Here is a 26,844-nt window from a genome sequence, read left to right on the forward strand (position 1 = left end):
TCCGCATCCCGTCAGGCCTTGCGCGTCTGCGGCCTTGGGGTTTGTTGCGCGGGCGCCTTGGCGTCTCCAGAAGTTTCTCGGGGGGCGGCGGGCGGCATGGCGGCGGCGGCGGGAGCGGCTCCGGCTCCTCCGCGGTCAGCACCCTCCTCCCCTTCCCCCGGCGTCCCCGCGGCCCTCCCGCCCACCTCGCCTCCTGACGCCGTTGTGTTTCCTCGGCAGGTTCTCGGACGGGGACGTTGACCGGGACCCGGAGGCGGCGGTGCAGGTGAGGGCCGGGGGCGTTGGGCCGTGCCGCTGGGTGGGTGAAATTTTGCGGTGTCGGTGGAGGGAGCCGGGGCTCGCAGCGTGTCCTGCCGCGGGTGGGGGCGAGGGCAGCGGCCGGAGCGTCGTGCGATCGCCCCTCCTGCAGGCGGGGGCTGGAGAGTTTCCCGTGGAAACCTGTCGTGCGGGATCTGGCTGCGGGGACCCCAGCGCTGTGCTGTCAAAAAGGGCTTGTGCTGCCTGTGACGTGAAGAACGAAAAAACCCCCGCGACAAAACAAGCCAAAACAACTTTATGTTCCACGTAGGTAGTTGTAGGTTCACGTAGCGAAATCGGTTACAGTTTGTGGTTCAAAAAGCCTCGAACTTACTGGAGAAACACATTCAATCTTTACTAGTTTTTAGTCAGCCCTATGTTCTCCTCTTTCTTTATTTTATGGGGAGCGGAACTGATTTTCATTTCATCTCAACATAAGAAATAATTTTTTTTTTTTACAGTGAAAACAGTCATCCCCATGAACATTGTAGTTTCCTCTGCACAAACACAATTGGACAGGGTGTTAGATAATCTCATCTGGGCCTTTCCAACAAAAGGTTGGACCAGGTGATCTTTTGAGGTCTTTTCCAACCTGGTCTGTTCTTTGATTCTATGATCTTACCTGTTAACTTGTATTAATGTGCTTTCAAAGCTTATTTTTACTTAAAACAGAGGGCTAATGAGGTGACAGAACTGGAAGATAGATATCCTGTTTCCCTGAAAATAAGACCTACCCCAAAAATAAGCCCTAGCATGACTTTTCAGGATTTTTGAGGATGCTCGAAATATAAGCCCTGCTCCAAAAATAAGCCCTAGATACAGTTAATAAAAGAGTCAATTTAAATAGTGTCTAGGCAGATACAAATGAAAAAAACTATGCATCTTTTGGAGCAAAAATTAATACCAACCGTGTCTTATTTTCAGGGAAACAGGGTAAGTATTTTTGTTTAGCATACTTGGAAAGGGAGAAGATGTAAAGGGTTAGTTCTGCTTGAATAGAGTAGGTGTCAGAAGCACAAGATGATACCAGACAATCTTTCCGTGTAGAAAATGGTGAAGCTAAATCTTACAGTTCTTTGAGGTTTAGGTGGTAGCTTGTAGAAGTTTTTCAGAAGATAAATGACATCTAAAAAACACTTTGGAATAAACAAATGTGTTTGGCATAGGAAAACTAATTGAAGAGCTGAAAAAAGTAAGTTTGCCATTGTGGGGGGAAAAAAGCCGCAAACTACGCCAAAAGATCTTTGGAAATATTAAAGAATAGTATCAGCATATGCTTTTTTTCTTCCCCCGTATTAACATAGCTGCTTTGTTTTTCTAGTTGATATTTCAGTTCTTTGTACATTCAGCAGTTAAATATGTAACACATCTAGTAATTATTTAATATTTGATACAGTAATACTGGTGTCACTTGTGTAGCCTTTTTAAAAAGTGCTGAATTGAGCATGCAGATGGTACTTGCTAATCTCTCAACCGGTAAGTCCCAGAGTTCAGTGAAGCATTTTGCTGACTTAGAAGCTGGGATCTCCAGGTAGTCTACCGTGTTTGAATGATCTTAGGTGTGGTCTTTTAGCTCATGTACGTACTATTTCTAACTTGGGGGGACACAATACTGTATAAGTGGTGGTGTGTAATGCCCCTGCACCTGACTAGACTTGTGCCCAGTTGGCATGGCATTTCTGCACTGTGTCCTCAGGACTTCGGATTTCTCTGGCTCCTGGAGAGCATGCTTCAGCTTTATGCACCTGGATCTGGTACAACTGAAAGGTCATAATCTGTCTTTAATTACTGTGTGAATGATGAAGCTGTGAACTCCTTAGTGACTTCCTTGTCATTTTAAGTTGAAAAAGTTCCTTAGTATGTGGAGACAAGAGCTCCTTGAATTCATGCTGACTCTTATCACATTAGCATGGAGGGAGCTCAGAGTTCCCAATGAAATAGATTTGCAACTTGGTTGCATGATGAGGGCCTTAAGAGTCAAAATATGTAGAAAATACAGTTGAGTGTGAGGACAAGGTGTAAGCGTGTTCTGAGTAACTGTTGCTGGTGTCCGTAATCTGGAGTTCCTGGTGCTAGTGGAGTATTACCTGGCTGTCTTCTCAAATAGCTGTTATAGGAGTAACTTATTTTGTGTGTGTGTGTGTCTGAATGAGATGTGGTGACTTACTGATAAAAACCCAACAAAGAGATGAGTTTCACACTATTGAAAATGCTTGGGTTTGGGGTTTTTTTTTACTTTCCTGGAGTGAGGGTTAGTTCTCTAGGAGAATCTGCTCGTACGTTGCCTGCTGGTTCTCGTCGGTGTTCCTGTCATCTGCATAGATCACAGGAAAGAATGTTTGGAGTGAGAGGTGATGTGTCACAGAAGTGACCCTGTGAAATGCCTGAAATGTTCAGTGTTGGACCCCACTTGGCTTTGGGGGTCAAAAGGTGTACTTCACCTATCAGCATTAATATCAACCAATCTTAATATGTGGGTTACCTCATGTCACTCCCATGTGGATACCTATAGTATTTCTATAATGATGGCTGCCTTTGAATGACTCTAAGTCTTAGGAGGGCATTGATGCAATTAGATCAAGTTGCAGTTGTTTACTGCCTGCCACTTTCTTCTGAGACCCCTAGGGTTTTAGACTTACATGCTGGAGATTTGTGTATCTTACACTGGTAAGAACTACTGCTGAAAGAAGCTGCTGTGACCACTTAACTCCTAGTTGGCATAAACATTTTATGTGACAACTGTGACAAGACACTGATCACACTAAAACTGAGGCAAGTCCTTCTGCTCTTCCTTTTTCTTTGGCTTGGTGGGACAGTTTTGGCAGCTCTGTTTAAAGCCTGTGTCTTAGCTACATTCATGCTTGTTAGATTCTGAGTAGATGTCTGAGTAGAAGTCAACTTAGCCAACAGTTATGTACTGTAGTGACATACTGTAGTGGCTTTGGAAGACTTTACTGTTTTCTAGCAAAGATAAGAACTTCTTTCACTAATAAGGAAGTAACAGGAGATGCTCTTTCCAGGTGTGTATATCAAGTCATTGTGATTGTCTTTGGTTGTGCAAGTCATAAACTTTTCTCATAGAGCAAAATACAATTATTTCAATCTGTATACCTGGTGAGTCTCCTAACAAGGGATTGCTTTATGTTTATTCCCATTGTGCAACAGTATCTCCTGTGAGCTCTGTGCTCTGTAAGTATTTTGTTCTCCTGCTTTTGTGCTCAGCATAATTTGAAACAATCTCTTACACTCATTATCATGTAATGTGTTTTTCATCATGTGTTACAATGCTTTGAGCAGGTTATCCTCACAGAAATGTTTCGACATACTGTATATTGACTTCCAAATTCCTCATAACGCAGTGCTTCCTCAGACCCAGCAGACCTGTGTACAAATATGCCAAGAGTTGCAGGAAGGTCTTTGGAATATAGAGGTTCATCTGTGCGTTAGACTTCATTTTTAAGGCATTCTAAAGTCCTGTTTCCTTTTCAGTAAGAAACAGCCTCCTGGAATTTGATATAATTGGCAGGTTCCTTATACTTCAATCTCTGATGTTTAGGCTTTGCAGATGAGAAATGAGCAACAGGTAGACAGTCATGCCAGTTGGGGTATTTTCTTCTGAAACATTTCTTAGTTGGCAGGGTTTGGTACTGTATTTTTATGGGAATTTCTGAGGTGTCGTTTCATCTTTTTTATTTTTTTTTTTTAATATGTCTTTACAGGAACTGACAACAGCTTTGGAAAAGAATCCAGATGATGCCGAATATTATTGTCAACGAGCTTATGCTCATATTCTTCTACAGAAATATGCTGGTAACATCTTTAGACAACACTGAGAATCCTCTTACAAACGTATTATAATACGTTCTTTACGGAAGATGTCTTCAATCTGAAGCCAAATATAGTAATAAGAGCAAGTGTTACCTGTAACTCAATATGCTACTTTTACAGTGAGAACATACTTTTACAGTTTTCTTTGATTGTTTTGTTTCTGCAAAACTTCCAAGGAATTCCATACTCTGCAGTCCCAGCTTTCAGTTTGATATTAGCCTAGTATTATCTTGGCAGGTTTTTTTTTTTTAAGTAGACTTCTTAAGCAGATTTTAAGCTCTGTGTTGTAAGCATCTTCCATCCTTATGTTTTTGGTAGAGACTGAATCCTCTCATGGTATAATAGCAATGTGATAACTGCATAATGCCTGGGAATAAGATTAACTGAATAACTTAAGATTTGGTCTATTTTTAATTTCCAGTAGAAAACAAGGAAACAGATTCACACTTCAGATCTAAGCAGAGGATTTGACTAAATGAAATTAATGCTACATCTTACACAGAGCTCTGCAGCTGAACGAAGGGTTCATCCATAGCAGTTGTGGCTAGATGTAATTCAAAGTGTGATTTTTGTGGAAGAAAGATAACATAGTACACCTTAAAAAATGCTCAGTACTGCTCTTTATAACATATTATGTTCTTCTCCTTTTAAACTGACCTCCAACAGATGCAGTTGCAGATGCAAAGAAGTCCCTAGAACTCAACCCAAATAATGCTGTAGCACTCCTTAGAAAAGGGTACGTATCACATACTGCACTGTATGAATAGTGTGATAATCCGTAGGGCAATACTAGTATTTGGATTATGGCTGTGTACCAGTTTTTTGAAATACTGTAAATGAACAAATTCAATGCCATACTGCTTGTAACCCATCCATAATAAAGCTGTGGTTATAAGAAGCAATTTAGTTTGGGGTGATTTTCTTAACATTGTAGCTGTTGAAAAAACACACCTCCTGGCTGATTTCAGTTCTTAGGTGTGTAATTATAACCAATATAGTGTGTGAACTAAAGATGTTGGGATCTTCAGAATGTGGATTAGACTGAAAAGTAATTACTGCTTCCTTGTGTTTTCCTTTGTTCGTGTCAGGTTAGGTGAATATCATATGAAAAACTATACGTCTGCTTTAGAGTCTTTCAGAGAGGGACAACGGTTGGACAGTAAGTAGTACAATTTCTTGTGTGCACAGTATTCCTTTGCTAACGAGAAAAAACTTTTTAATGTGTTAGTGTAAAACTGATTAAAATGTGTATCAAAGTCCTCAGCAAGTAGTAAATGATTTTTTTTTTTTAAATTTATAAAATGGCAAGTGCTGGTGTGGCATTAAGTGTTGTAGAAAAGTTTCTGAATGGAACAGGCTCATATACATAGCTGGAATTTCTTCTTACACCATTTGATAGAGTAGTCTTTAGAAAGATCATGCAACTTGATGGGTATTCAAACTGACAAAATGGATTTTTACCTTGCATGACATTTCACTTCATTACAGGAGCATATTTATTATATTTTTTTTTTTTCTTAAAGTGTTGGCTTCCTGGCTGGACTCAGGTACTTTATAATTTGGGGGGAATTACAGCTTTTTTAAAACTTGACTTTATTCGAGAAGCGGGAAATGAGTAGTTTAATGCAGAAGGCTTTGATAGAAGGCATGGGAAAGCATACAGCAAAGCAATTGCAAGGTGGTTGTGACTCCTGTCTCTTCCCTCCTATCCTCTATTTTAAATAAAACCTCTTCCTCATTCAGCAGAAGGAAGTGGTAAGAAAAGCACCTTGAAAGGTTACACAGAGCAAAATGCAGTCATCTGTTAAACATTGCCATGGTCTCAGATCTTTCTAGTATGTTGTCTTACCTGTAACAGTGGGACCTTAAGGTTTAGCAAAAATTTAATTACGATGTCTCTCACAAGTAAACGATCTGATCCTCTGATCTAAAACTGAAGTTTCATAGGAGTGTAAGCTAATTCATGCTTGCTGCCAAGCAATCACACTTCCTCCTATTCTTGCACTTGCTTAGCCTCTTCTTTCAGTGCATCCAGGTGGCAGAAAGCTACGGTTTCTGAAATAGTTTCTTCAAAACTAATGTCTTGCTATGGCCCGATGAAGGTGCTGAAGGCAGCAGAAGTGAAGTGGCAGAACGGCTTTGGGGCAGCAGTAATGGTGGTGGAAGGGGAATGTGGTGGAACTGCAGCAATGATTAGTTGTCAGCTGAGGCTGCTCTGGAATAGGAGTTAAAATGTAAGAAATTTCCTAAAGTTCTTTCAGTTTCGGTAGTTTGGGTAACTAGGTAGTCTGCACTGTTTTTTACACTAGAAAGACAAGTGTGTCTTTGCACTCTAGCCGAGTTCTCTTTTATTACCTTCCTGTGAAAGGAAGCGTTTCCTTACCGTGACTTGTATTGTTTTCTTTACTTGATAGATAGCTTTTCGTACATCTCCAAAGTCATCACTCCTGAATTTAGTTGAATGATTAATCTGTATTTTTCATATTCTTGCCCCATCCTAAGCAACCACTGTCAATTTGAGGCTTTTCATGTGCATGGATTTTTATCACCTTTCTAGTTTGTCAGTTGAAGTTGTTCACAATACAGATTATATGCAAAATCTCCTCAGGCCAGAGCATCACTCTTTTTTTCTTCTTCATTCTGTTTAACCTCACATTCTACTTATGTTGTAGGGCACAACAGCTCACAGAGCTGCAGATTTCTTTTTAGGTAGGTCAGTCAATACCAGGACCCTCTGAGCTAATTCAGAATCCCTGAAATAATAGCACAGTCTTTTCCTTTCTTGAATCACTTGACTTCTACCTGTTTGAATTTAATTTACCATTGTTTTGCTGCTTACCCAGTTGAAGTGTTTCTGAAGCTTCCCAGTCCTTCCTGATTGCTCTCTCATCTGACAGTAGTTTCCGCTGTGCTTCCTGTGTCTCATCACAAAATTCTGTGACCTGCTGTGAGATGAGAAGTCTCCTGAAGGCTTTTTTAAAAATACAGACTTTTATTTGATTGTCTTCCATATATTACCTAATATGCTGGCAAGTTTATGTCAGTAATAGAATCTGCCTTTGCAGTACTGTAGAATGTGTGATGGATCCCAGGTGAACACAACTGTGAGCATAAGCATTTTGGCAAAACAATTAACTTCCAGTTAAACAGAGCTAGCGCAAAATGAACAAAGCACAGAGGGAAAATTTGCCACATACTGCTAAGCAGGTGATAAAGAGAGAAGACTTCAGCTGTTGCTGCTGCTTCCGAGAGAATCGCTGTGGTGGGGAATTCTTTGCTAGCAAGGCTGGGTTCTTTACCACGCAAGGGGGCAGAAGCACACCGGTAAATGTTTCTGTTCCTTGCTGATGTAAGGGCCGTTCCAAATCTTAATCTGGAACGCTGACAACTATGAGCTTCCCGCTTGTGCTCATTACTGGTAGGACTGACAGGCCCAGGGTACCACAGCAAGCTTCCCATTACCCACCTACAGGGATAGCTAAACAGAACTTGATGTGATTAATTGTTGAATGTGCAATGTTTCTTTATTTTATAAAATAACATTAGGAAGCAACATTTCTTTCACTCAGGCATTGCGACTCGATGCATGTGGGTTTTTGGAGTTAGTTAATTTGCCTTAGACTGAAGAAGCAGCATGATTTGTCACTCTTCAGTGTGTTATGTGGATTTAGCACAATTATACTCAAATTTTCTTTTTTTTTTTTTGTTTGCCGTGGTTACCTAATGAATTTAGTAAAGATGGATTGTGTCAGCTTTTTGAAGAAACATCTTCTTGTATTCTTAGTAGATTTTCAGTAAGTGAGCACCCAGTTAGGTTTTCTGAATCAGAAAGTTATTCGTAGAAGTTTCTGGTAAGTTCTTTGGGAGGATAATGCAATTATAGAGCACCAAAAAAAAAAATAATTTGCTTTTACCTCAAAGTATAACATGTGCTGAGATGCGGGGAAGAGGCAGTGGTTGGTGAGGGGGTAACACTGGACCTTTATTTGAAAGTTTGTGTTGCGTAACAGTCTCATCATAGGCCACTCTTATAAAGAGAATTCCTCATCTGCTCCAGAAAGTCAGAGGCTGGATCGGTGGAGACTTGACTCAGTTTCTCTTTTGTTAGATTCCTGAACCTACTGCTTATAATTTCCCTTTTGATTAATACACTTTGTTTTAGGCTGCAAAACTTGCAAATCTTTTTTGCGTACAGGTGCTAAGTTTTAAAATTATAGATTGATTTAGGTTGCAGGGAAGCTTTGGAGCTCATCTGATTCCATGCCCTGGCCAGAGGCAGTGTTAACTTTGAACCTGCATGTGTTTGCTCGGGTTCTTCTCCTGTTGATTTCCAAGTATCTCCGAGGCTGAAGTTTCCACAGCCTCTTTGGGCAGTCTGCTCCAGTGTTTGACCACTCTTTTAGTAAAGAATTTTTCTTATTTAATCAGAACTTAATTTTCTGCATCTCAGGTCCTTTACCTTGCTTCCTTTCCCTGTGTACTTCTGAGGACAGTGTGCAGTCAGTCATCTGAATACCTTATTTGTACATTAGGTAATTGAAGCCAGCCCTTGGAATGCCCAGTGGAACTCTTCGACAGTTAACTTCTATTCTCTCCATCTGAAAATAGTGTTTTCTTCCCAGGATTTGCTAGGAATATAGAAAAGACTGCAGTCAGTGACCAATCGTATTGTAATGTCGAGACAGCCATATTTTTTGAGGTTTTATCTTTTTCTAACAGCAACTGAGAGGTTACATAAATGTTTTATAGCTTAAAATTTAGATGACTTTTAAGATTACTGGTGAGGATGGCAGAAGATAAGAGGAAGTGACTTGAGGAGTGGGGTAGCGATTTTAAGACCTATGGCTCACCTTAACATTTATGTACATTTTATATTTGAAGGGGTTGGGGTGAATACTTGGCATAACTGCAGTGGAGTGGCACTCGTTGTTTTATGCATGTCTGCTGGGAGCTCTTCTTTCAATCCTCTTCAAGCCCTCTGGATAGCTGGCTGCCTAAACACCCTCAGTGTGAATTCTGTTGTAAAAAGATAAAAAGCTCGGCTATTCCTAGTAGTTTGCCAGTAGCATTGCCACTTTTCTATTACCTGACTGCGAAAGATTTTTCTGGGAATTTTCTTGAAATAAGATGGTTACTCTGACATTACACCACTACTTTTTGAGCTATTTTCCAGTGAATTCATTTGTATCTGGGTAGCTTGATTCCTAGAATATCCAAGTCTTACTAAACTTTTCTGTGATTTTGATTCATAGAGTGGAATTGGCATCTGTGTATTCCTAACATCCTTGAAACTTCAGATGTGTTTGTAAAATTTGTATAAAACCAGCAGGAGAAAATACCTGGTGTTTGTGAAAACTTGTGCGACTTTGGGTTGTCCTCAGAAGAGACCATCTCTTTTTATATTTCTCTAGAGAGGAAGCGTTTGACTGAAAAAATAATTTTAAGATTAATGGAAAAAATATATAAATCTGTACTTCCTGCTTTCCAAATGGTTATGTAGGGGTTAAGCAGACTGGAAAGCAATAGTGTATTTGGGTCAGTTGAGACAAAATCTAGTGTCCTACAAATTAATTTGAAGTTAATTAAATGTAACAGATTTAAATACTAGAGTTGTATAAGAATACTTAAAGCTTAACCAGAATAACTGAGGTTCCGATAAGATATTAGGAAAAAATACTATTTTTTTAGTAAATTGATGTGAGTTTGCGGTTAATTTGTTCCAATTGGCAGTTGCGAAGAATTATTCTTCTTGCAATACATGTAGTACTTGAAGAGTTTAAACGTTACTGTGTTTGATCTCTTCTAGATGTAGATGATACCTTTACTATTTGGATTAAAAGATGTGAAGAAACACTAAACGGTAAGAAAAAACACATGTACTTGATCAGGGGTTTGATATGCCCTGTGTTTTGAAGATGTGTCATGTTTTACAAAGATTTACAGCTTATCTCTTACTTAAAATAATTTTTTATTTAAAAAAGTCACTTTTTCATATCTTTTTTCTCTCAGAATATACATCCTTATACTTTTATACCTCAGATTTAGAGGAACATAAATACTGGATTTTTAATGTAATAATTAGCTATGACAGTGGAGTACTTATTTAAAGTTCAGACAATCATAATTAATTTTAACTTGCTTTCAGATACAACTGCTAGCTAATTTTCACCGTGGAAGAGCATGTCAGCTTACTTTCTAAAAAAAGGCATAAAAATCAGGTTTTGAGTCTTGCAGAACGTGTAGTTGGAAAGAAAGGTAGAAATTCAGGGATTTTACTCCCAATTCCATGCAGAAGGTGCCTTAGTCAGGTGCTAATTGCTGCTCTGGTGTCTTATCCATGGTAGTCAATGAGTGTGAGTATAGTTTCCTACCTTCCTACAAACTGACACCCCTGGCAATGAACTCATCCACTGTGCAGAAAGTGCCTGTGGATTTTTGTGAGATACAACAAATTAACTGATTTAGTTTTTTCTTTCACCTTTTGTGACTTGCCCCCTCTTTGTGGTGCACGCGAAAGAATGGGGCAGTAGAAATACAAGTTCATGTCAACCTGTTGACCAAAAAGCAGAGGACAATCCTTCTGTGTTGCATAGGAATGAACAAATTTCTGCTTTGTGACACGTTTTTGCCAGGTTTATTTTTATTTGGATAAATCAGGTAAGTAATTGACCTGCATGGTCTTCTTTGCAAAGAGTTATCTTGGGTGACAACTTCTGTTCCCCTCTCAAGGAAAAAGGTTATAATACACGTTTTCCTCTAATGTTGTAATTCCTTTCTGCAGTGTTTTGTCTGGTTCAACTCAGTTGTCCTGTTTCATCTTGAGTATTCATCCCCCTCTTTTCTGTTTTGAACCATTATCTTAATTGTCTGATATTCAGAAGAGAGGGGAAAACAAACAGAACCAACCAACAAAAAAACACATTGCAAAAAGAAAACCAACCCAACAACAAAAAAAAACAAAACAAAAACAAAGAATACAAAACAAACCCACAACAAACAAACGCTCAAAACCTCTTAATTACAACTTAATATTCTTGTTTTATTACTCTGTGTCTTTTTAGCAGTATGCATTATAAATAAGCAAAGGCAAAGCTTGTTTCCTTTCAAGTGTGTTAAATCTGAAATATTTTAGGAAAAATGTTTAAAAGAGGAAGTACTGAGCTGTAGTTTAGATCCAAGTGCTACATTATTCAGGTCATATAAGTGAGTATCTCTGCCCGGTTTCCATCTCATTCCCCAGCTGTGTTTGCCTAGTGTGAGATAGTTTTGATAAGAACTTTGTGCTGTTCCTATGGATGGATGATAAACCTAGTACAGACTTGCAGGAAGGGATTTTTAAAACTTCTGTTTGTCATGATGTTACTTCGATTAAAAAGGTCTGTATAGGTCTCTGATAAGCAAGGAAACTTTGTAATTAATGGAAACTTTGTTCCTTCTGTTAATCAGAACATGCTTTATATTACAGTTGTTTCTTTGCACAAGTTGCCGATTGATGCCGATTTTGCTTCGGTTAAGCAAAATATTAGAGGTAGAACTGACGTGTTTTTAACTGTTTTACTCTTGAGACTGGAATAAATGCAGAATGTCTGGAGTAACTGAAGAAAGCTAAAATAAATATATATCGTGTAAGTTCAATAGGTCTTTTTCTGAAAGTGCAACTTTTCTTTCTTTCTGCAGCATCACAGACAGAAATGGTAAGATATTTTCCTGAATATGTTTACAATTGATTTCTTGGTTAAGCTAGGGCGTACTTCTGGATTTCAGTGGCTTCTTAGAATTTTCAGGCTTTAAAAGTAATCTTTTCTATTGCATGCAGTTCTGAAGGATTTAACTTTTCTTCTAAACATGATATTTTATTTGAGGCCAAGGCTGGGAAATCTGATCCTTGAAAACTTTTAGTAATGGCATATATGTGTGGGAATTACTTTACACTCATTAAAGTAAATTTTAACTTTCTTGCTTGCAGTCTTTGGCCTAATTCTACAAATTAACCAGCTCATCTTGACAATACTAGCTGGCTTGTGAGGGCTAGAAAGTAACTTTGTTTTCCAATAGCTTGCAGGAGTTTGTGCAGAACTTTTTCTGCTGTAACATGTTCAGTTTTCAGTTTCCTTTTTTACTGGAAATCTTTAGAAGAAATGTTGAAATTGACACCCCTCCCCCTTTTTTTTTTGAGACAGAAATGAGAATTTGCATTTGGTGTTCTGTTCCCTCTTTCATAGTTACTTCACTTTTTTACATTTTAAGAATAGGATAGAGGAGGAGAGTGTTCAGAAAACATGGTGGGTGTATGTAAAGACAAATCTTAAAAGGTTTTTATGTTTAAAAGTTATACCATAAATTCTCAGAACTATTTTGGGTTTCCTTCATGACTTCTAGATTAGCAGCATAACCACTGTATGTCTTTCACATGTATTTCTTATCCAGGAAGAAAATGCGTTAAAGCAGAACTTACCGCTGTTTATAGAATGTCTGACCGATATATTCTGAGTTACAGACTGACATATTTAATGTAACTTGAAGCTTTCTAATTCTTAATCTGTCATAAGTGGCTAGAAGAACAGTTAAGAGCTTCACCTGTTAGCTAATGCTCATACATAAATCAAGAAACAGGGAGCCATCAGTCTGAAAATGATTTGTGTCTTTGGAAAGTAGTTCATGGTATATTTTCACTTACACTGATGTAACTTTCTTTCCAATGGAATACGCTTCAACTAGAATTCACAACAGCAACCTCTGCCACCAAAGATCAAGTAAGTTGACTTCAGCTTTACTGTGAGAATTAAAATAATTGTCATATAACTGTTCTTTGACTTGGGGATTGGAGAAGCAAGATAATTGTTTTTCTGTACCTGTAGAACATGACAGTGAAATGTTTCTCAAACCGTGTCATCACTTCTGTTCAGACTGAATTTCAGTCAGGCCATGATGCCTCACTGGGAGAGTGGGGAATGAAGGAAGCATTCTGGCTTCTTTTTTTAATTCTCATGCTCTGAGCTTAGTTCAAAGATTGGCCCATCACACCTAGTATAGGTAATGTTTTTGAGGTGCTCTTAAGAACTAAAAAGTGCCATTTAATTTACAGAAGGCAAACAATATTATGAATTGGTTAAGGAAGTGACTGAATTTTTATATGCTTCTTGATTAAAAATGATTAATTCTTTAGCTACTTGTCAGTTCTGCAACTGATGTCTTAGAGGAGGGGGGAGAAATATAAAATTATATGTCTTCTCTCCCCCATTAAACTATACAATGTACCGTTCCAGCTTTTGATATTCTTCTGTACCTCTCTTTGCAGACAGTTTTTACTCTTGTTTGGTTGTTTGGGTTTTTTCAGATATGACTGGTACCAAACAGAATCTCAAGTAATTGTGACTATAATGATCAAGAATGCGCAGAAGGACGATGTCAGCGTGCAGTTCTCGGACAAAGAGGTGATTTGTGTTGCTTATTGATACGCATCCCTAGATTCCCCAAGATGTAGTAAATAAACCAGTGAACGTTATCAGCCACAATAAGAAAACGAAGAATGAATGTTGGTGGGTGGGTTTTTCTTGGTTTGGCATTACCAAAACTGTCAGTTGCAGCAGAATACAGATTTCAAGGAAGTGCACTAATCTCTATTGTAATACCATATGTGGTACAAATGATGTTCAGTGTTTAATTTAGCTGAGAATATTGAAGTTAAGTTCTTGTTTGCAACTATGTTGCTACTTCGTGAAGTACTTGGTTGTTACTATCAGCTTTAGATTGTTAAAGTTAGGTGAGCACTTGCCACATAGTTTGCATGTTTTTGTGTTCCATTATTAATATGTTGATACTTCATTTACCATATAATTCTTTCCCCAAAGAATGCAGATCAAGCTGACAAGATAATAGTATGCTTTTTGAGTATTTGCTGGCTAAGATTTGAAATCTCCTGTTCATTTTCTAGTGTACTTTAGAAACCCATGTTCAATAATGCAGTAATGTAATGGCGTTGTCTGAAATTCTGACGGCTGATTCATTAAGTGCCCTAGTGAAGGGTCATTAATTTAATCACTTAGTCTTGGTGCCAGATGACAATCCTTTACTTGGAAATGGAAAACTGCTCTCAAAGATGACCAGAGACATGTTTTCAATTGTTAACAGATGAATGCATCAGTGAGACTTCCATCAGGTGAAGACTACAACTTAAAGCTTGTTCTTCTTCATTCTATAGTGCCAGAGCAAAGTACATTTAAAGTGCTTTCAACAAAGGTAAGCTTTTTAAAGTGTAAATTATTTCTTTGACTGTTCCTGATGTTGAAAACCTTTCTGCTCTATTGTCTTGTCTCTCTGCAACAGTCATAATATCTTGCTTTTCATAAAGAATTGCTTTTTCTTGCTTCAAGGTGCCTTTCAGCTGGTGGGAGGCTTTCTAAACTTGTGCAAATATCAGAAATAGTAAGGTGATGGTGCTTACTGTAGTGCAAATGACAGTTATGTTGAGGATGCTTTTATTTGTAGCCGTAGAAAGAAGACTGTGGTCTTCACTCTTACAATTCGGGTATTAGGAAAATATGAACACCTTTCTACTAAACTTTTAGGAGCCAGTATTGCCTTATGAAGCATTGTTTTCTTTGTATGCCTGAGAAATAAGTCAGACTTTGAGGATTTCGGTGTTGAAATAATTTCTTTACCCTTTTGTGGCCTTTTCTTGCTGGTAAAGCTGATCCATATGGTTGACTGTTCTTGGCTTTGCAAGAGGGTGTATTCCATACTGTTCCTGGAAATAGTACTTGCCTGAAGACACTTGAAAACGGCATGGCATGAGAGAGAAGGCTTTTGTCCAAGCATTTGATTTCTTCTGTATTACAGGTATAGAAAAATAAGAAACTGACTGTGGTCTGGCATAGGATATGTTGTTGATATAATGCGTAGACAGACATGTGCTTTGTCCATAGAGCCAAGGCTAAGTCTCTGAAGCAGGAATGTATTGTCATTTCTTTCCTTGTATTTCAGCAGTGGTTCTGCAGAGCTTTTAGAAATTCCTTTGTGTCCTCATGTACCATTTTACATGTTCCCTTCTCAGAAAGGTACCTATAACAGTTCTTGCATCATTTCAGGGAAGAGGGACTTCAAGATGACATGAGAGGATTTCCACAGAGACTTGGTTTCATTTTTCTGCTCCTTGCACTAAGGAGCTTGGGCAGGTTATGTGGTTGAGTTGTGTGAGCTCTTACACTGTGAGAGATAAGCAGAGCGCTCAAAGTGTGTAGAAAATCTGCTAGTCCATTAGCATTTATGAATGGAATGGGCACAGACCTTGTTAAGAGGAGTAACTGTGAAGTCGTGTTTGCTTCATGTTCCTATCTAGCTTGCTTTATCCTTATTATTTGTCTTGGCATTTACCATTATTTTCATGAAGCATCTGGATGCCACTGAGCACTGTTGAAATGAACTTGACTTTGTCTTTCTACGCTACCATCTCTAGCCTGGGTTGATGTCTGGAATAATCTCTGGTAGTCTCGAGCCTTGTTTAGACTGAGGTTCATGAAGTGGTGTGAGACCTTCAGTTATATTTAGGCAGTGTACTATTTGTAAGTATTTTGTATTTGTTTCCAAATATTACTACTTATATAATTATGAAAGAATATTTTTGAGACAAAAGGGGGTACAAGAACACAGAAGGTTTTCTAGCAGCAGAAGTCAGTGATGCCTGAGATACTTCTGATTCTGACCAGCAGATGGAGTCTGGCTGAAGAATTGAAAAGCAGGTGTGCATTATGCATGGGAAGACTTCCTTAAAGGCTTAGAATATTTTACTTTGGAAAACATTAAGTGCTTTAACAGAATGCTGCAGCCTTAGTGTTTGAATACTAGAAATTCAGATTTCACAGGTTTTGTGTATGTACTTTGTTCTTATAAGTGGTATAGAAAATATGCAGTTATTACTTTGAATAAACTATCTTAGAACTTCTCAAACTCTTTACAAATTATTTTGTACCATTTACATTAAGTCCTTTTGTAAGGACTTGGAAAGAAAGACATACTCTCATTATCTTCCCAATTATATGATTTTTTAATTTATTTTTTTTTTTTACACACTCAGAAATTTTGTTTCCATACAATAGGAACATATCTGTTCCTGTGGATTGATAATGTCAGATAAGAATAACTGCATGTATTCACACTACTGTATTTTGCATTGTTGCTTTGAATGTGTGAGCCACATTATCATTAGTATCGTGTAGTCTTTGCTGGGCAATGAAGAGTCTGGTCTTTCTAATTATATGAGGAAGCAGTGGAATGTATGGGCAGGTTATGTGATGAGTAGTTTGGGTTTCCCATGAACTTCCTAAAACTAATTAATAGAGGATGAAGCAAGTGGCAGACAGTAGAACTGTCCTGCGTGATTTGGTAACTAAGAGAGGCTGGAGAGGGATTTCTCAATGCTGTTTGAAATTCAGTGTCACTTGACAAATGCAAAAGAATAAATTCAGGAGGAGAAAATAGCCTTAATAGTATTTGCAGAATTACAGATTCTAAAATAACTGCAAAGAGCAGACAGAACTTGAATTGGGATTGGTTCTTTCACGGAATGTTAACAGCTGTGGAAAATGCAGTTGATACCTTAAGAATGGTTTCTTTCCTAGCAACAAAATAGAAATTATACCTTTCAGTAAATCCATGCTGTGTGTAGTTCTGAGATACAAAGTGTCTGTTTGGAAAAGAACAGAACTAGCAAATGCTACAGAGGTAACACTGATAGATGTTTGGAGTTGTTTGAATGATTTCTGTGTGAGTAGAAGTAAATTAGTGTTGATAACCTGCAGACTTCTGACTTCAAGCTGTGTGCTAGAAGAGGGTAAAACACTTGATGCTGACTCAAGAACACCATAATGTGTGGGTTAAGTCCAGTTTTGAGATTAAAATCTTCGTCTCTTCCTTTTTGCATACTAGTATTGTATATTCTCTAGTTGTCGACAGTTTTGCAAATGAAACAGACTGCCTTTGATAGTGCCTGTATGTATTACTGCCATTCTTGGAGCCACTGTTTTACTAATTCGAAAGTTTATTTGTTATTTAATAGATATCACTACTTGCAAAATCAGCTTTGAGTTGATCATGTTTCCTGTTCACATTTAGTTATGTGTTACTTAGAATTACCCAGTGTGGTTCAGCCTGTAATTCTGGTGATCTAAGGCCTCAGCTTCATGTGACAAAATGCTGAATGCAACTTGTAATGAGGCCTTCTCTTGAGAGAATTGCTGTATATGCATAGCATTTTTTTTCTTGTACGTGAACAGCGTAGTTGATAGATCATAACTAGTGTAACTAGATCAATTGACGTTATTGGTTATACTCCCCATCTGCCAAAGGTGACTGACCATGGGAATGTGACCAAGCAAAAAGTAACAGCAGCTCCAAAAAGCACTGCATGCATTTGAGATTTCTCCCTTACAAATGGAAGCTCATCTGATGTTCGTATGTAGCCTGACTTTGTACACAATAGCTAAGATTGTGTGCATTTTGATGGTCATCCTCAACTGTGTCCAAGTGTCAGCTGAAGTGGGGGAGAACCTGTGCCACACTGAAAACTGCACGTTGCATTCAGCATTTAGCAGGAGGAAGGTGCCCTTTAGTGGTGTTACTTGTTTTTTTTACTTCTTTCCAGAAGAGGGAGCCCAAATGTAAAGCCTGAACCATGTTTGTTCTTCAGAAGTTGCCAGTGTGCCATTATCCTGTAGCTGAGTGTCCATAATATCGTGCACCCTTATAAAAGGAAAAAGGCGTAAAAACGTAACTAAATATGTTTAAGACAAAACTAGCTGATCTGATGCTGTCCAGAAAATATGGCAGGAAAGTAGAAATTCACAAATAATATAGATGTTTCTAACGTGCTGAAACAGTTCTTTGTGCACAGTCAGCCTTGCTTTCTTTTCCTTCTTTAGTATTTTTGGGGTTCCAGGGGAATATTCTGCCATGTTCTGTTGGAAACTACTCTAACATGAGCAGTTTCTCTAGGTCTTCTGTTGTGTTCCAGGTGATGCTCAGGGTTTTCCTCTCCTAAGACGAGAGTGAGGATGAGTATGTGCTTTTAGCATGTGTGCTCATGAACTTGAAGGGCTTTTTTTTTCTTCCCTTCTGCTCTTGCATCTGCAAATAGTCTGGGGACAGTTGCTGTGAGTTTTCAGTTTTTAGTGGTTTTGGCTTTTTGCAAGCAATTTAGACCCATTTGACGAAAGCAATAGAAAGTGTTTCCTTCACCCCAGAACTGTCCTTTAATTAGAGATCAAAGTTGTGCTGCAAACAGGGGACGTGTTAGAAATCCTCAGCCTCCTCTACAGTTGACATCTGTTACTTAATAAGATGTCTGAGGTGGAAGCACACTCTCAGCAGCTTCATGCCGAGGATATGGTAGTGTGCATCAATGGAATGTTTCTTCTCCTCAAATCACCATTTTGCCTTGCAAACTCTGAAATACTCTGTGTAGCTTACTGGAAAAGCACACTAATGCCTGTTGCTCAATGTAAAAGGCTAAGAGTGAAGTGAAACTGTTTCATATACTCTTGGACTGCTGTCAGAGTCTGTGTTCAGAGGCAAATGTACACAAACAGATAAACAGAGGAACAGATTTATTTTAATTGAAGCTGGTTCTTACCCGTGCAGTCTGATCCTGAAAAGTTACTTTTTCATTTTAAGTATTTTAATTATATTTCTTACACACACTTGAATGCAGACTTCGCTGCTCTTGTGCACTTGTTTTCTCTGTGAGGCTTTCATGCAGATTCATATCTCCCATATATATGTTTTCTGTAAATTATAAATTGGTATTTAAGACATGACTTGGATACTTTTTTAAAAAATTCCTTGCATCTCATAGGCAATTGGAGCAATTTCCTGGCTAGATCATAAAAAAACCTTCCCAATGACTGGCATATTTACTTGACTCAGAATAGGTTTGATTTTTTTTTTATTTTTTTCTTTAATATTTTTTTTTTTTAGACTTTTATTTCTTTATGAATGCAGATAGGTGTAGGGCAGATTTAAACTTGTTAATACTTTGAGAACCATATTTTGGAAGCATATAAGTCAGTACCCATGGTTTATATAAATGCATAAAGAAAAACTATGCATAAAGGGTTTTCCTCTGTCTTGAGAGAAGATGGATATGGAATCATAGAGTCATATTGGTTGGAAAGAGACCCTTAAGATCGTAGAATCCAACCATAATCTAACTCCAGCACTAAACCGTGTCCCTAAGAGCCTCATCTAAATGGCTTTTAAACACCTCCAAGGATGGTGACTCCATCACCTCCCTGGGCAGCCTGTTCCACTGCCTGACAACACTTTCCATGAATTAATTTTTCCTGATATCCAATCTAAACCTTCCCTGGTGCAACTTGAGGCCGTTTCTTCTTGTCGTATAGCTTGTTATTTTGGAGAAGAGACCAACCCCCTCCATGCTACAACCTCCTTTCAGGTAGTTGTAGACAGCAATAAGGTCTCCCCTCAGCCTCCCTTTCTCCAGGCTGAACAGCCCCAGTTCCCTCAGCCACTCCCCATAAAACTTCTGCTGCAAAAGTGATGGTTTACATTGAGGATGCAGTGACAAACAGCTTTAGGATACCATAATGATCTGTATTACTGGCTCCTCTAAAATTCATAATTTTCATGAGTAATTGCTATGTAATATCAGTGAGGTGGAAAATTTGCATTTTTGCGCTTAGTTTTTAATAATACATAGGTGGCAAAGAAGCTGAAAGGTGCATGCTAAATTTCTTCTGTTGCAATATATTCACTACAGAAAAAAGTTCTTAATTATCATTTATTTGTGATAACACTGTAGAGTTATTTTAATTTCTCAGTATATTTTATTTAAAGTTGTGGACCAAAGATCTTGGAATTCAGAATATAAGCAATGTGTAAAAGGTCTTTGAATAAGTAGGATGCCAAAATGATGTGCATGTGATCTTAGAGGTAAGTTCGAATAGGTCATACATTTTAGAATGTGGTGCTGTTTTGACCTACGTTTAAATTTAGGTAACAAAATATGCGAGATGATTGCAAAATATCTTTCAACACTTAAAATTTACAGCTCAGGCAAGGCAGTCAGTAGTTCAGTAAATAACTAAGTAGTTGATTGGAAACCCTGACTTCTCGGTTTTTGTGTGCATGATATAGCAAAACATCAGAAATTAAAAGGGTATTTTTGAATGCATCTTAAAATTAGTGTTGGAACTACTGCTTACACTTTGCCAGTTCTCATTTCCTCCATCCATCTAATCAGAGCTTGAAACAAATTTACCAGTGGTAAGTGAACTTTCCCTTAGCATGGACTGTAAAATATGAAACACAGTAAAAGTCAGAAAAAAAGCTTCTGTAACTTGTTAGCGTACACCAGAATCTTCTTTATCTTCTTTTAGGGAGGAAGGTAAAAATTCTTTCCCTTTTAATGTTTCTCTGTTCAACTGTTAGTGTCTGTCCTAGTGAAATACAGTTCATCGAGAGGTTTAGGCTTTGTGACAGTAAGCTTCTACCTAGAAAATTAACGAGGACTAATTAGTGTTGTGTTTATCTGTAGCTAAGGGGACAAATTCTGTCTTAAAACTAGATTAAATGCTCTCTTAATGTTAGTCATTTTAAAGTAAGGGGTTTTGTGTTTTTCTACTACCAATGAAATAGTTTAAAATAGCTTTTGAGAGTAACTCTCTGCCATCTTTTCTGATAGCTAGTGCTTGGATTAAGCTGCAAACAGACTTGTCTAAAATCTCTGATAGGTTTTAAAAATTGATTGCTTTTATGAGTAGAAACTTCTCTGCATCCTTTCACTGTGGATAGAGTTTCTCCTCAACAATGAATCCCCCATTCAATCCCCTTCTCGAAGTGTCTGGTTTCTCTCCAGACAGTATTCCAAACTAGTAGTGCACAAATTACTCTTGTAAAAAATCCATGTTTCTTTTCCTCTTTGCTTTGCTTACTTTGAGCCCTTAAGGAACATAAAATTACAGCTGAAATTGGAGTATTTCTCTGTGGGAATTTTTCATACATCTGGAGCACTGTGTGCAGTTTGGGGCTTCCCGATGCAAGAAAGACAAGAACAGAGAGGAGCAAGTCCTGGCGGGACCTGCCGAGATGGTCAGCATGGCATTGGCTGCAAGGAGAGGCTGAGGAATTGACGTTGTCTTTAAGTGGTGTGCAAAGCGTTTAGTTTGCAATGAAATTTTCCTGTCTCTTATTCTGAAGTTGGCACAAGGCACACAGGCATACATTTTATGAAATATAAATGTAAAATCAAAGTAGTTGGCGAAGTGTTGATGTATTGCTCTTGCCCAAGTACTGATTTCTTTTTTTTTTAAAGGAGAGGAAAAAGCTAATGGTACTTGTTTGTTAGATGTGACATAAATGTCCGTACCGGTATGTTACTTTTCTGTGTGATAGCTATCAGTATCTGCTTTAAAACGTTCATTAAAATGCATTTATTGCCGTTTGTGCACATAGTTGGGACTCTCAAAGTTGTTTCTCCCTAGATCAAATAAAGCTCTCAAGTTGAAGAAACACACGCCTTCACAAGCAGAATTTGATAGCTTTATATTTTTGGAAAATGTGGTTGTATAATGGTACGAAGTTAATGATTTCCCTAGATTTGCTCCCTGCTTGCCACTTTGCCTAATGAGTAACTTCAATTGAAGTAGATGGGGTAGAGGTTTAATCATGTCATAAATACATTCTGTCTCAATTCCTCAGCTGTCTGTACTTCCAGCTTGGCAGGGTTGAAATGGTTGAGATTTAAGAAGCCTGCATCTTACACTGGGAATTAGTTTGTTGCATTTCCTTTTCCTTAGGGATGTTTGTCATGTAGTGCTGACTTGGGGCAGTTTCAGAGAGGCAAGTGTAAGAACTAGCAGATTAAAAGAGGAGAGGGGGATTACTGGAGTAGCAACAGTAAAGATCCTTCCTTTTTTTTCTTCTTTTTTTCTGCGTGGGCAGAGTACTGTGATGAATAATCAAAGGTCTTTATAAGGGTTCTTTGAGGAGAACTCTATTTTGAGCAGAATAAACTCCATGTTTTGTAGCTCATACCAAGCATTATATTGCATTAGCAGTTAATGTGGATTAAATAGTTTGTATTTGAGATCCTGAAAGACATCTGTGAAAGCCTGAAGCACGAGGGTAAGAGGAGATAGCACAGAAAGAAATAAACAGGAGAGAAATCAAAGAGATGGAGAGTTGTGCAGTCTCAGTATCAAGCATTTATACTTTTTTAATAGAACGTATGGGGGATGCACTAAAAAGCACAATATAGTATCTTAAAAATAAAGCTTCCTCTACTTAAATGTACAACTGAATTGATAATACAGTTTCCTCAGGTTGAGAAAAATTATATAGGAAGCAGAGGAAAGACAAGTTGTTTTAAATTTATACTCATGTTTCACTTATAACTAATTAGTGCCTTTGTAAGTGGCTAATTAACTTAAATGTTTGACTCACGAGATCCATATCCATTGGGGGGGGGAAAAAAACCAAACCACAACAAGCTGCTAGTTCTTGCACTCTTATATCTACATGTAACACAAACAAGAAGTTCCACAAATACCTTCGCTTCCTTAAGCTAATCACAGAGCATTAGATTTGTGAGTGTAGGTGTTCAAAAAATGAACTTCAAGGTCTGTGTTTCCAAAGTGTTTTAGAAGGGTCCAGTGAAGGAAGCTTTACTGTTTACTCTAGTTTTATTAGAGACTAATTCTTGGCACAGTTTGAATGCTTCATCTGCATAGTTTCAACAGAAAGCTCTGCATCCTTTCAGAATGCAATATAAAACTACGGAATACAGGCCTTTTTTCAGGGATGGTAGGTTGAGCAAATATAGTAATATATTTTATTTTTATTTGGTTATTTTTTGTTCTGTAACTTTCACTATTTTAAAAGCTGATACCCTGATGCTTAATTTGTAAAGTTGCTAAAAACATTGGAAATCCAACAGACATGAGGAGCGAGAATACATACTGGTGTTGGATTTAGAAACTGACTGAAACTCTCCCCTGCTTTGAAGAGCATTCCATGCTTCATGTCTTAAAAGTTTAGTTGTTCTCAGTACAAGTTAGTGGTGGAAGATAAGTATTTCAACTTGTCTAGGGAAATGGTAGCTTCTCTGGGGGTGTATGTGGGGGGAAACCAATCATAATAGAATATTCTGATTCTTAAAATGCAGCATGGTTACAAATGTGTGAGCTTTGAAACTTAAATGAGCTCATTTTATTTTTGTAGGGTATCTCAGTCTGTTGCTTACCAGTGACTGATTTAAAGAATGAATTAAATAAAGTTAAGACATTTCAGACCAACATGACGCTGTGCAAGGAGCTTTGCTGCTGGGATCTGTAGGGTTGGCTTTTACAGAGGTGCCTTTGTTCTCGGGTCTGCAGGGATCCCCAGGTTACAGTGGCTTTAGGTAGAACTGAGAGCTCGCTTCTGCTGAGCTGTTCACAAATAAGGAACTGCTGAAGTTTAGCAAGCACTGATTTCAGTTAATTAATAGCATCATATGATCTTTGTGACATTTTCTTAAGTGAATTTGTCATTTGGAGAGACACTAGACAGTCCTTGTTTTGCAGGCATTGTTTTGCAACTTTGTAACCCTGTAACCAAAGGATAAGGTTAATTACAAAAAAACATTTCAGTATGGTTGTCTAAAAGGATTGTGTGTAGTTCTGAATAGGGCACGACATACTTCACTTAATTTTGTTTCTCCTACGATAATTGCAACCATATCCATTTTTAATTGCCAGTTTTGTCAATGAATACTAGACAGTTTTCTCCGTAGCGCTGTGTGTTCATTGAACCAAATGAGTACAGCTTCTGAATTTCTCCAGTGGGGAGATCTGCATAGTCCCGGGTGTTTCTCTGGTTTATGTACTACACATCAAACATGAATATTTTTGGTGGATGAAATATAAACCTAGATAAAGTTGGATTTTGCCATTCCTACAGAAGTGCAATTTAATTATTATAGCCAACTGGCCAGAAAGGGATGCTTGAAAGATAATAACTTGGTACCTGGCATTGTAGAGACATTGGGACTGACTGATACTTCTGGGATCCCATAATTTACCAAAAAAAAAAAAAAATCAAGTGAATAGTAAGCAGAAGAAAGTAAGCGATACTAAACAACAAGGTAAAAGTCTGATAGAAGAGCTATGCAGCCACATAAGGGTTTAGTTCACATGTGACTTGAAGTCACGTAACTCCATCCTGTAAGGTAGGTAAATTTTGTTAAGATACAGGCTTTGTATTAGAAACTGCATGTGTAAAACCGAGTTCATTTTCTCGCTGCTACAGGTTCCAACTAATTCAAGCCTGTTTGGCAGAACTGTTGGCCGTCTGGATTAACTTGTTCTTTGTCTTGTGTTTTGTAGGTTGAGATAAAAATGAAGAAGCCAGAGGCTGTAAGATGGGAGAAGCTGGAGGGGCAGGGAGATTCTCCTAAGTTAAAGCAATTTACACCAGGTTTGTTCTCTGAACTATTAAGGATTTAATGGTTTCGTTGTATTAAATTACTTGCAGTTACTAATAATATTTCTGTGTTTAAAATTGTTAATAAAATCACAGTTTCACATATTTACAATGAAAAGCCTAATCATATTGTTTTTATTACCAAGAATTGACAGAAAAATTGTGCAGGACATTACTAAAATTTTGGTATTAAATTTAGTCATAACTTCCATTAAGCTGGTGGATTGTTAAAGATACATTCTTATCGTTAGTTCCTCTGGGCTTATCTGTTTGGGTCAATGTTTTTCAGTTCTGTGCATTGTTATGCCTCTATTATTGCTTAAATAATTGTTATTTACTTAAGTGTTCCTTCTCTCTTGGAGAGTAATACTTTTGCAGTTTTTCAAGACAGATTGGCTGTCTGTCTTTGAGAGAATTTGAATCTCCTGATTGATTGATTTCAGATATATTTTGAAATTGAGCTCAAATTTTCCTATGGCTTTAGGCTGCCAGTATCTCCTGCTTCATTTGAACTTTAATTATTTGTGTTGCTGTTATCCAGTATTTTAGTGTTGGATAACAAAATTATATAACTGTGTTTACTTAAAAGTAAACTTTTGTAGCTGCTGAATGTAGTCTCTAGCATTTCTTGGGTTTCTTTATTTTTTGTCACTGCAGTGGTTATATCGTTAAGGAAGAAGCCATTTGCATTTTCAGATTCATGTTCCATTGTCACCTCTGATTCATTGGATACGTACATGTCTATGTGTTCTCTGCTGCTCTAAAAGTCGTGAGAAAATGCGTGGTTAACTAACATTTCTGTTTTCAGATACCCAACACTTATATCCATCATCCTCTCACTACACGAGGAACTGGGACAAACTGGTAGTTGAAATCAAAGAAGAGGAGAAGAATGAGAAGTTAGAAGGAGATGCAGCTTTAAACAAACTCTTCCAGCAAATTTATTCAGATGGTACAGATGAAGTGAAACGTGCCATGAACAAATCCTTTGTAAGTCTTCACTCTTTTCTTTGAAGAAATGTGTAACTTTTGCATACTGACACAATTTACTAAGCTTTGTGTGAACTGGGAAGCACGTAGCTACCAAACCCTTGGGCCTGTAATGAATGGCAGTGGTTCTGTTGGAGATACTGATATAACAAGACTCATTAAAAACTATGATGTTGTACACTGATTTGACTCTGTAAGTCATTGTGCCTCAGTGAAGTTTGTGCTTTCTCACTGGTCTCTGTTTAAATGTTATCAAAGGAAACACAGTTTTTGGCTCATCTGGAGCTTGTGGAGTTGCAATGAGTAAAAGGATCAAATTCCTTTTAATTGTTTATATCCGATTCCTTTTAGTTGTGACCCTCATATGCAAGATGACCTTTTAAAAGGTTCTTGTTAATGAAGTAACATCTCAGTGTATCCAGTACTGATAAAAAGTATTGTTGGGCTGAAGATTATGGAATGATGGCGTTATCAAATTTTATTCTATAGATACACAGAAATCCTGTGTAACTCACTTCTACATGAAGCTAAGTTCTTCACCTTTCTTCAGAATTTGTTAATCTGCTGTGAGAAATGTGGGCTTTTTTTCACTAGAATTCTTCTAGCAAACTAAACAAGCTTTCTCTCACATTGCAGATGGAGTCTGGAGGCACAGTTCTGAGCACCAACTGGTCTGATGTTGGTAAAAGGAAGGTAGAAGTAAATCCTCCTGATGACATGGAATGGAAAAAATTCTAATCCTGTTTTTAATCTTTTACCATCTATGTGTTGCCATAGTCATGTACTGACCACTGTGTCTGGACATAGCATTTTGGGATTCAAAGCACTGAATGTTCCCTTGGAAGCAGGAATTGTCTTTGCATTTTGCGTGCTTTAGAAGTTCCTTCATCTGCAGATGTTAAAGATACACTCAAGAATGGAACCCTGTTTTCATCATCTCTGATTTTTGGGAATTGAGTCAATCGCAATCTAAATTTTCTACCGCCTTCATCAGCTCTGCTCTTTGGGGATGGGGTGATCTCTAATGGGCTGGTCAGTATTATTGCCTTATGCCTGATATTTCTGTTCAGTAACTTATTAGATCTTGGCAACTTCGGGTAAAAACACTTTTCAACAACTGTTAAAATTGTTTGCTCCTTAACTCTGCTAAATAAAACTGTAAATATAACTTTTTCTATACGGAAGCCGCTTCATTTCATTTTTAGTAATCTTGTTTTTTCATGAGGGCAGTCACTTAAAGCATGTAGGTAAAGA

At 37.9% G+C, this 26,844-nt stretch overlaps 1 protein-coding gene across 1 annotated transcript; it reads left to right on the forward strand.

Moving 5' to 3' along the window:
• SUGT1 (SGT1 homolog, MIS12 kinetochore complex assembly cochaperone) lies at window positions 1-26,758 on the forward strand. Its single transcript, XM_065054992.1, has 13 exons — window positions 1-134; window positions 220-265; window positions 4,017-4,107; window positions 4,792-4,861; window positions 5,214-5,284; window positions 9,932-9,985; window positions 11,803-11,819; window positions 12,844-12,878; window positions 13,463-13,559; window positions 14,257-14,364; window positions 24,504-24,594; window positions 25,409-25,590; window positions 26,227-26,758. Exons 1-13 carry the CDS (start codon window positions 97-99, stop codon window positions 26,326-26,328), a joined length of 1,002 nt encoding a protein of 333 aa, XP_064911064.1. The 5' UTR covers window positions 1-96; the 3' UTR covers window positions 26,329-26,758.
• Window positions 26,759-26,844: the final 86 nt, after the last annotated feature.

This window comes from Columba livia, chromosome 1 (genome assembly GCF_036013475.1).
Source record: "Columba livia isolate bColLiv1 breed racing homer chromosome 1, bColLiv1.pat.W.v2, whole genome shotgun sequence".
Lineage (NCBI taxonomy): Eukaryota > Metazoa > Chordata > Aves > Columbiformes > Columbidae > Columba > Columba livia.

Bases quoted from the DNA above. Each gene is read 5' to 3' on its own strand.
- SUGT1 (XM_065054992.1), top strand. From the start codon at position 97: ATGGCGGCGGCGGCGGGAGCGGCTCCGGCTCCTCCGCG. The intron at 14,365-24,503 runs GTAAGCTTTTTA...TGTGTTTTGTAG, and splicing joins TTAAAGTGCTTTCAACAAAG to GTTGAGATAAAAATGAAGAA. The intron at 24,595-25,408 runs GTTTGTTCTCTG...TTCTGTTTTCAG, and splicing joins GTTAAAGCAATTTACACCAG to ATACCCAACACTTATATCCA.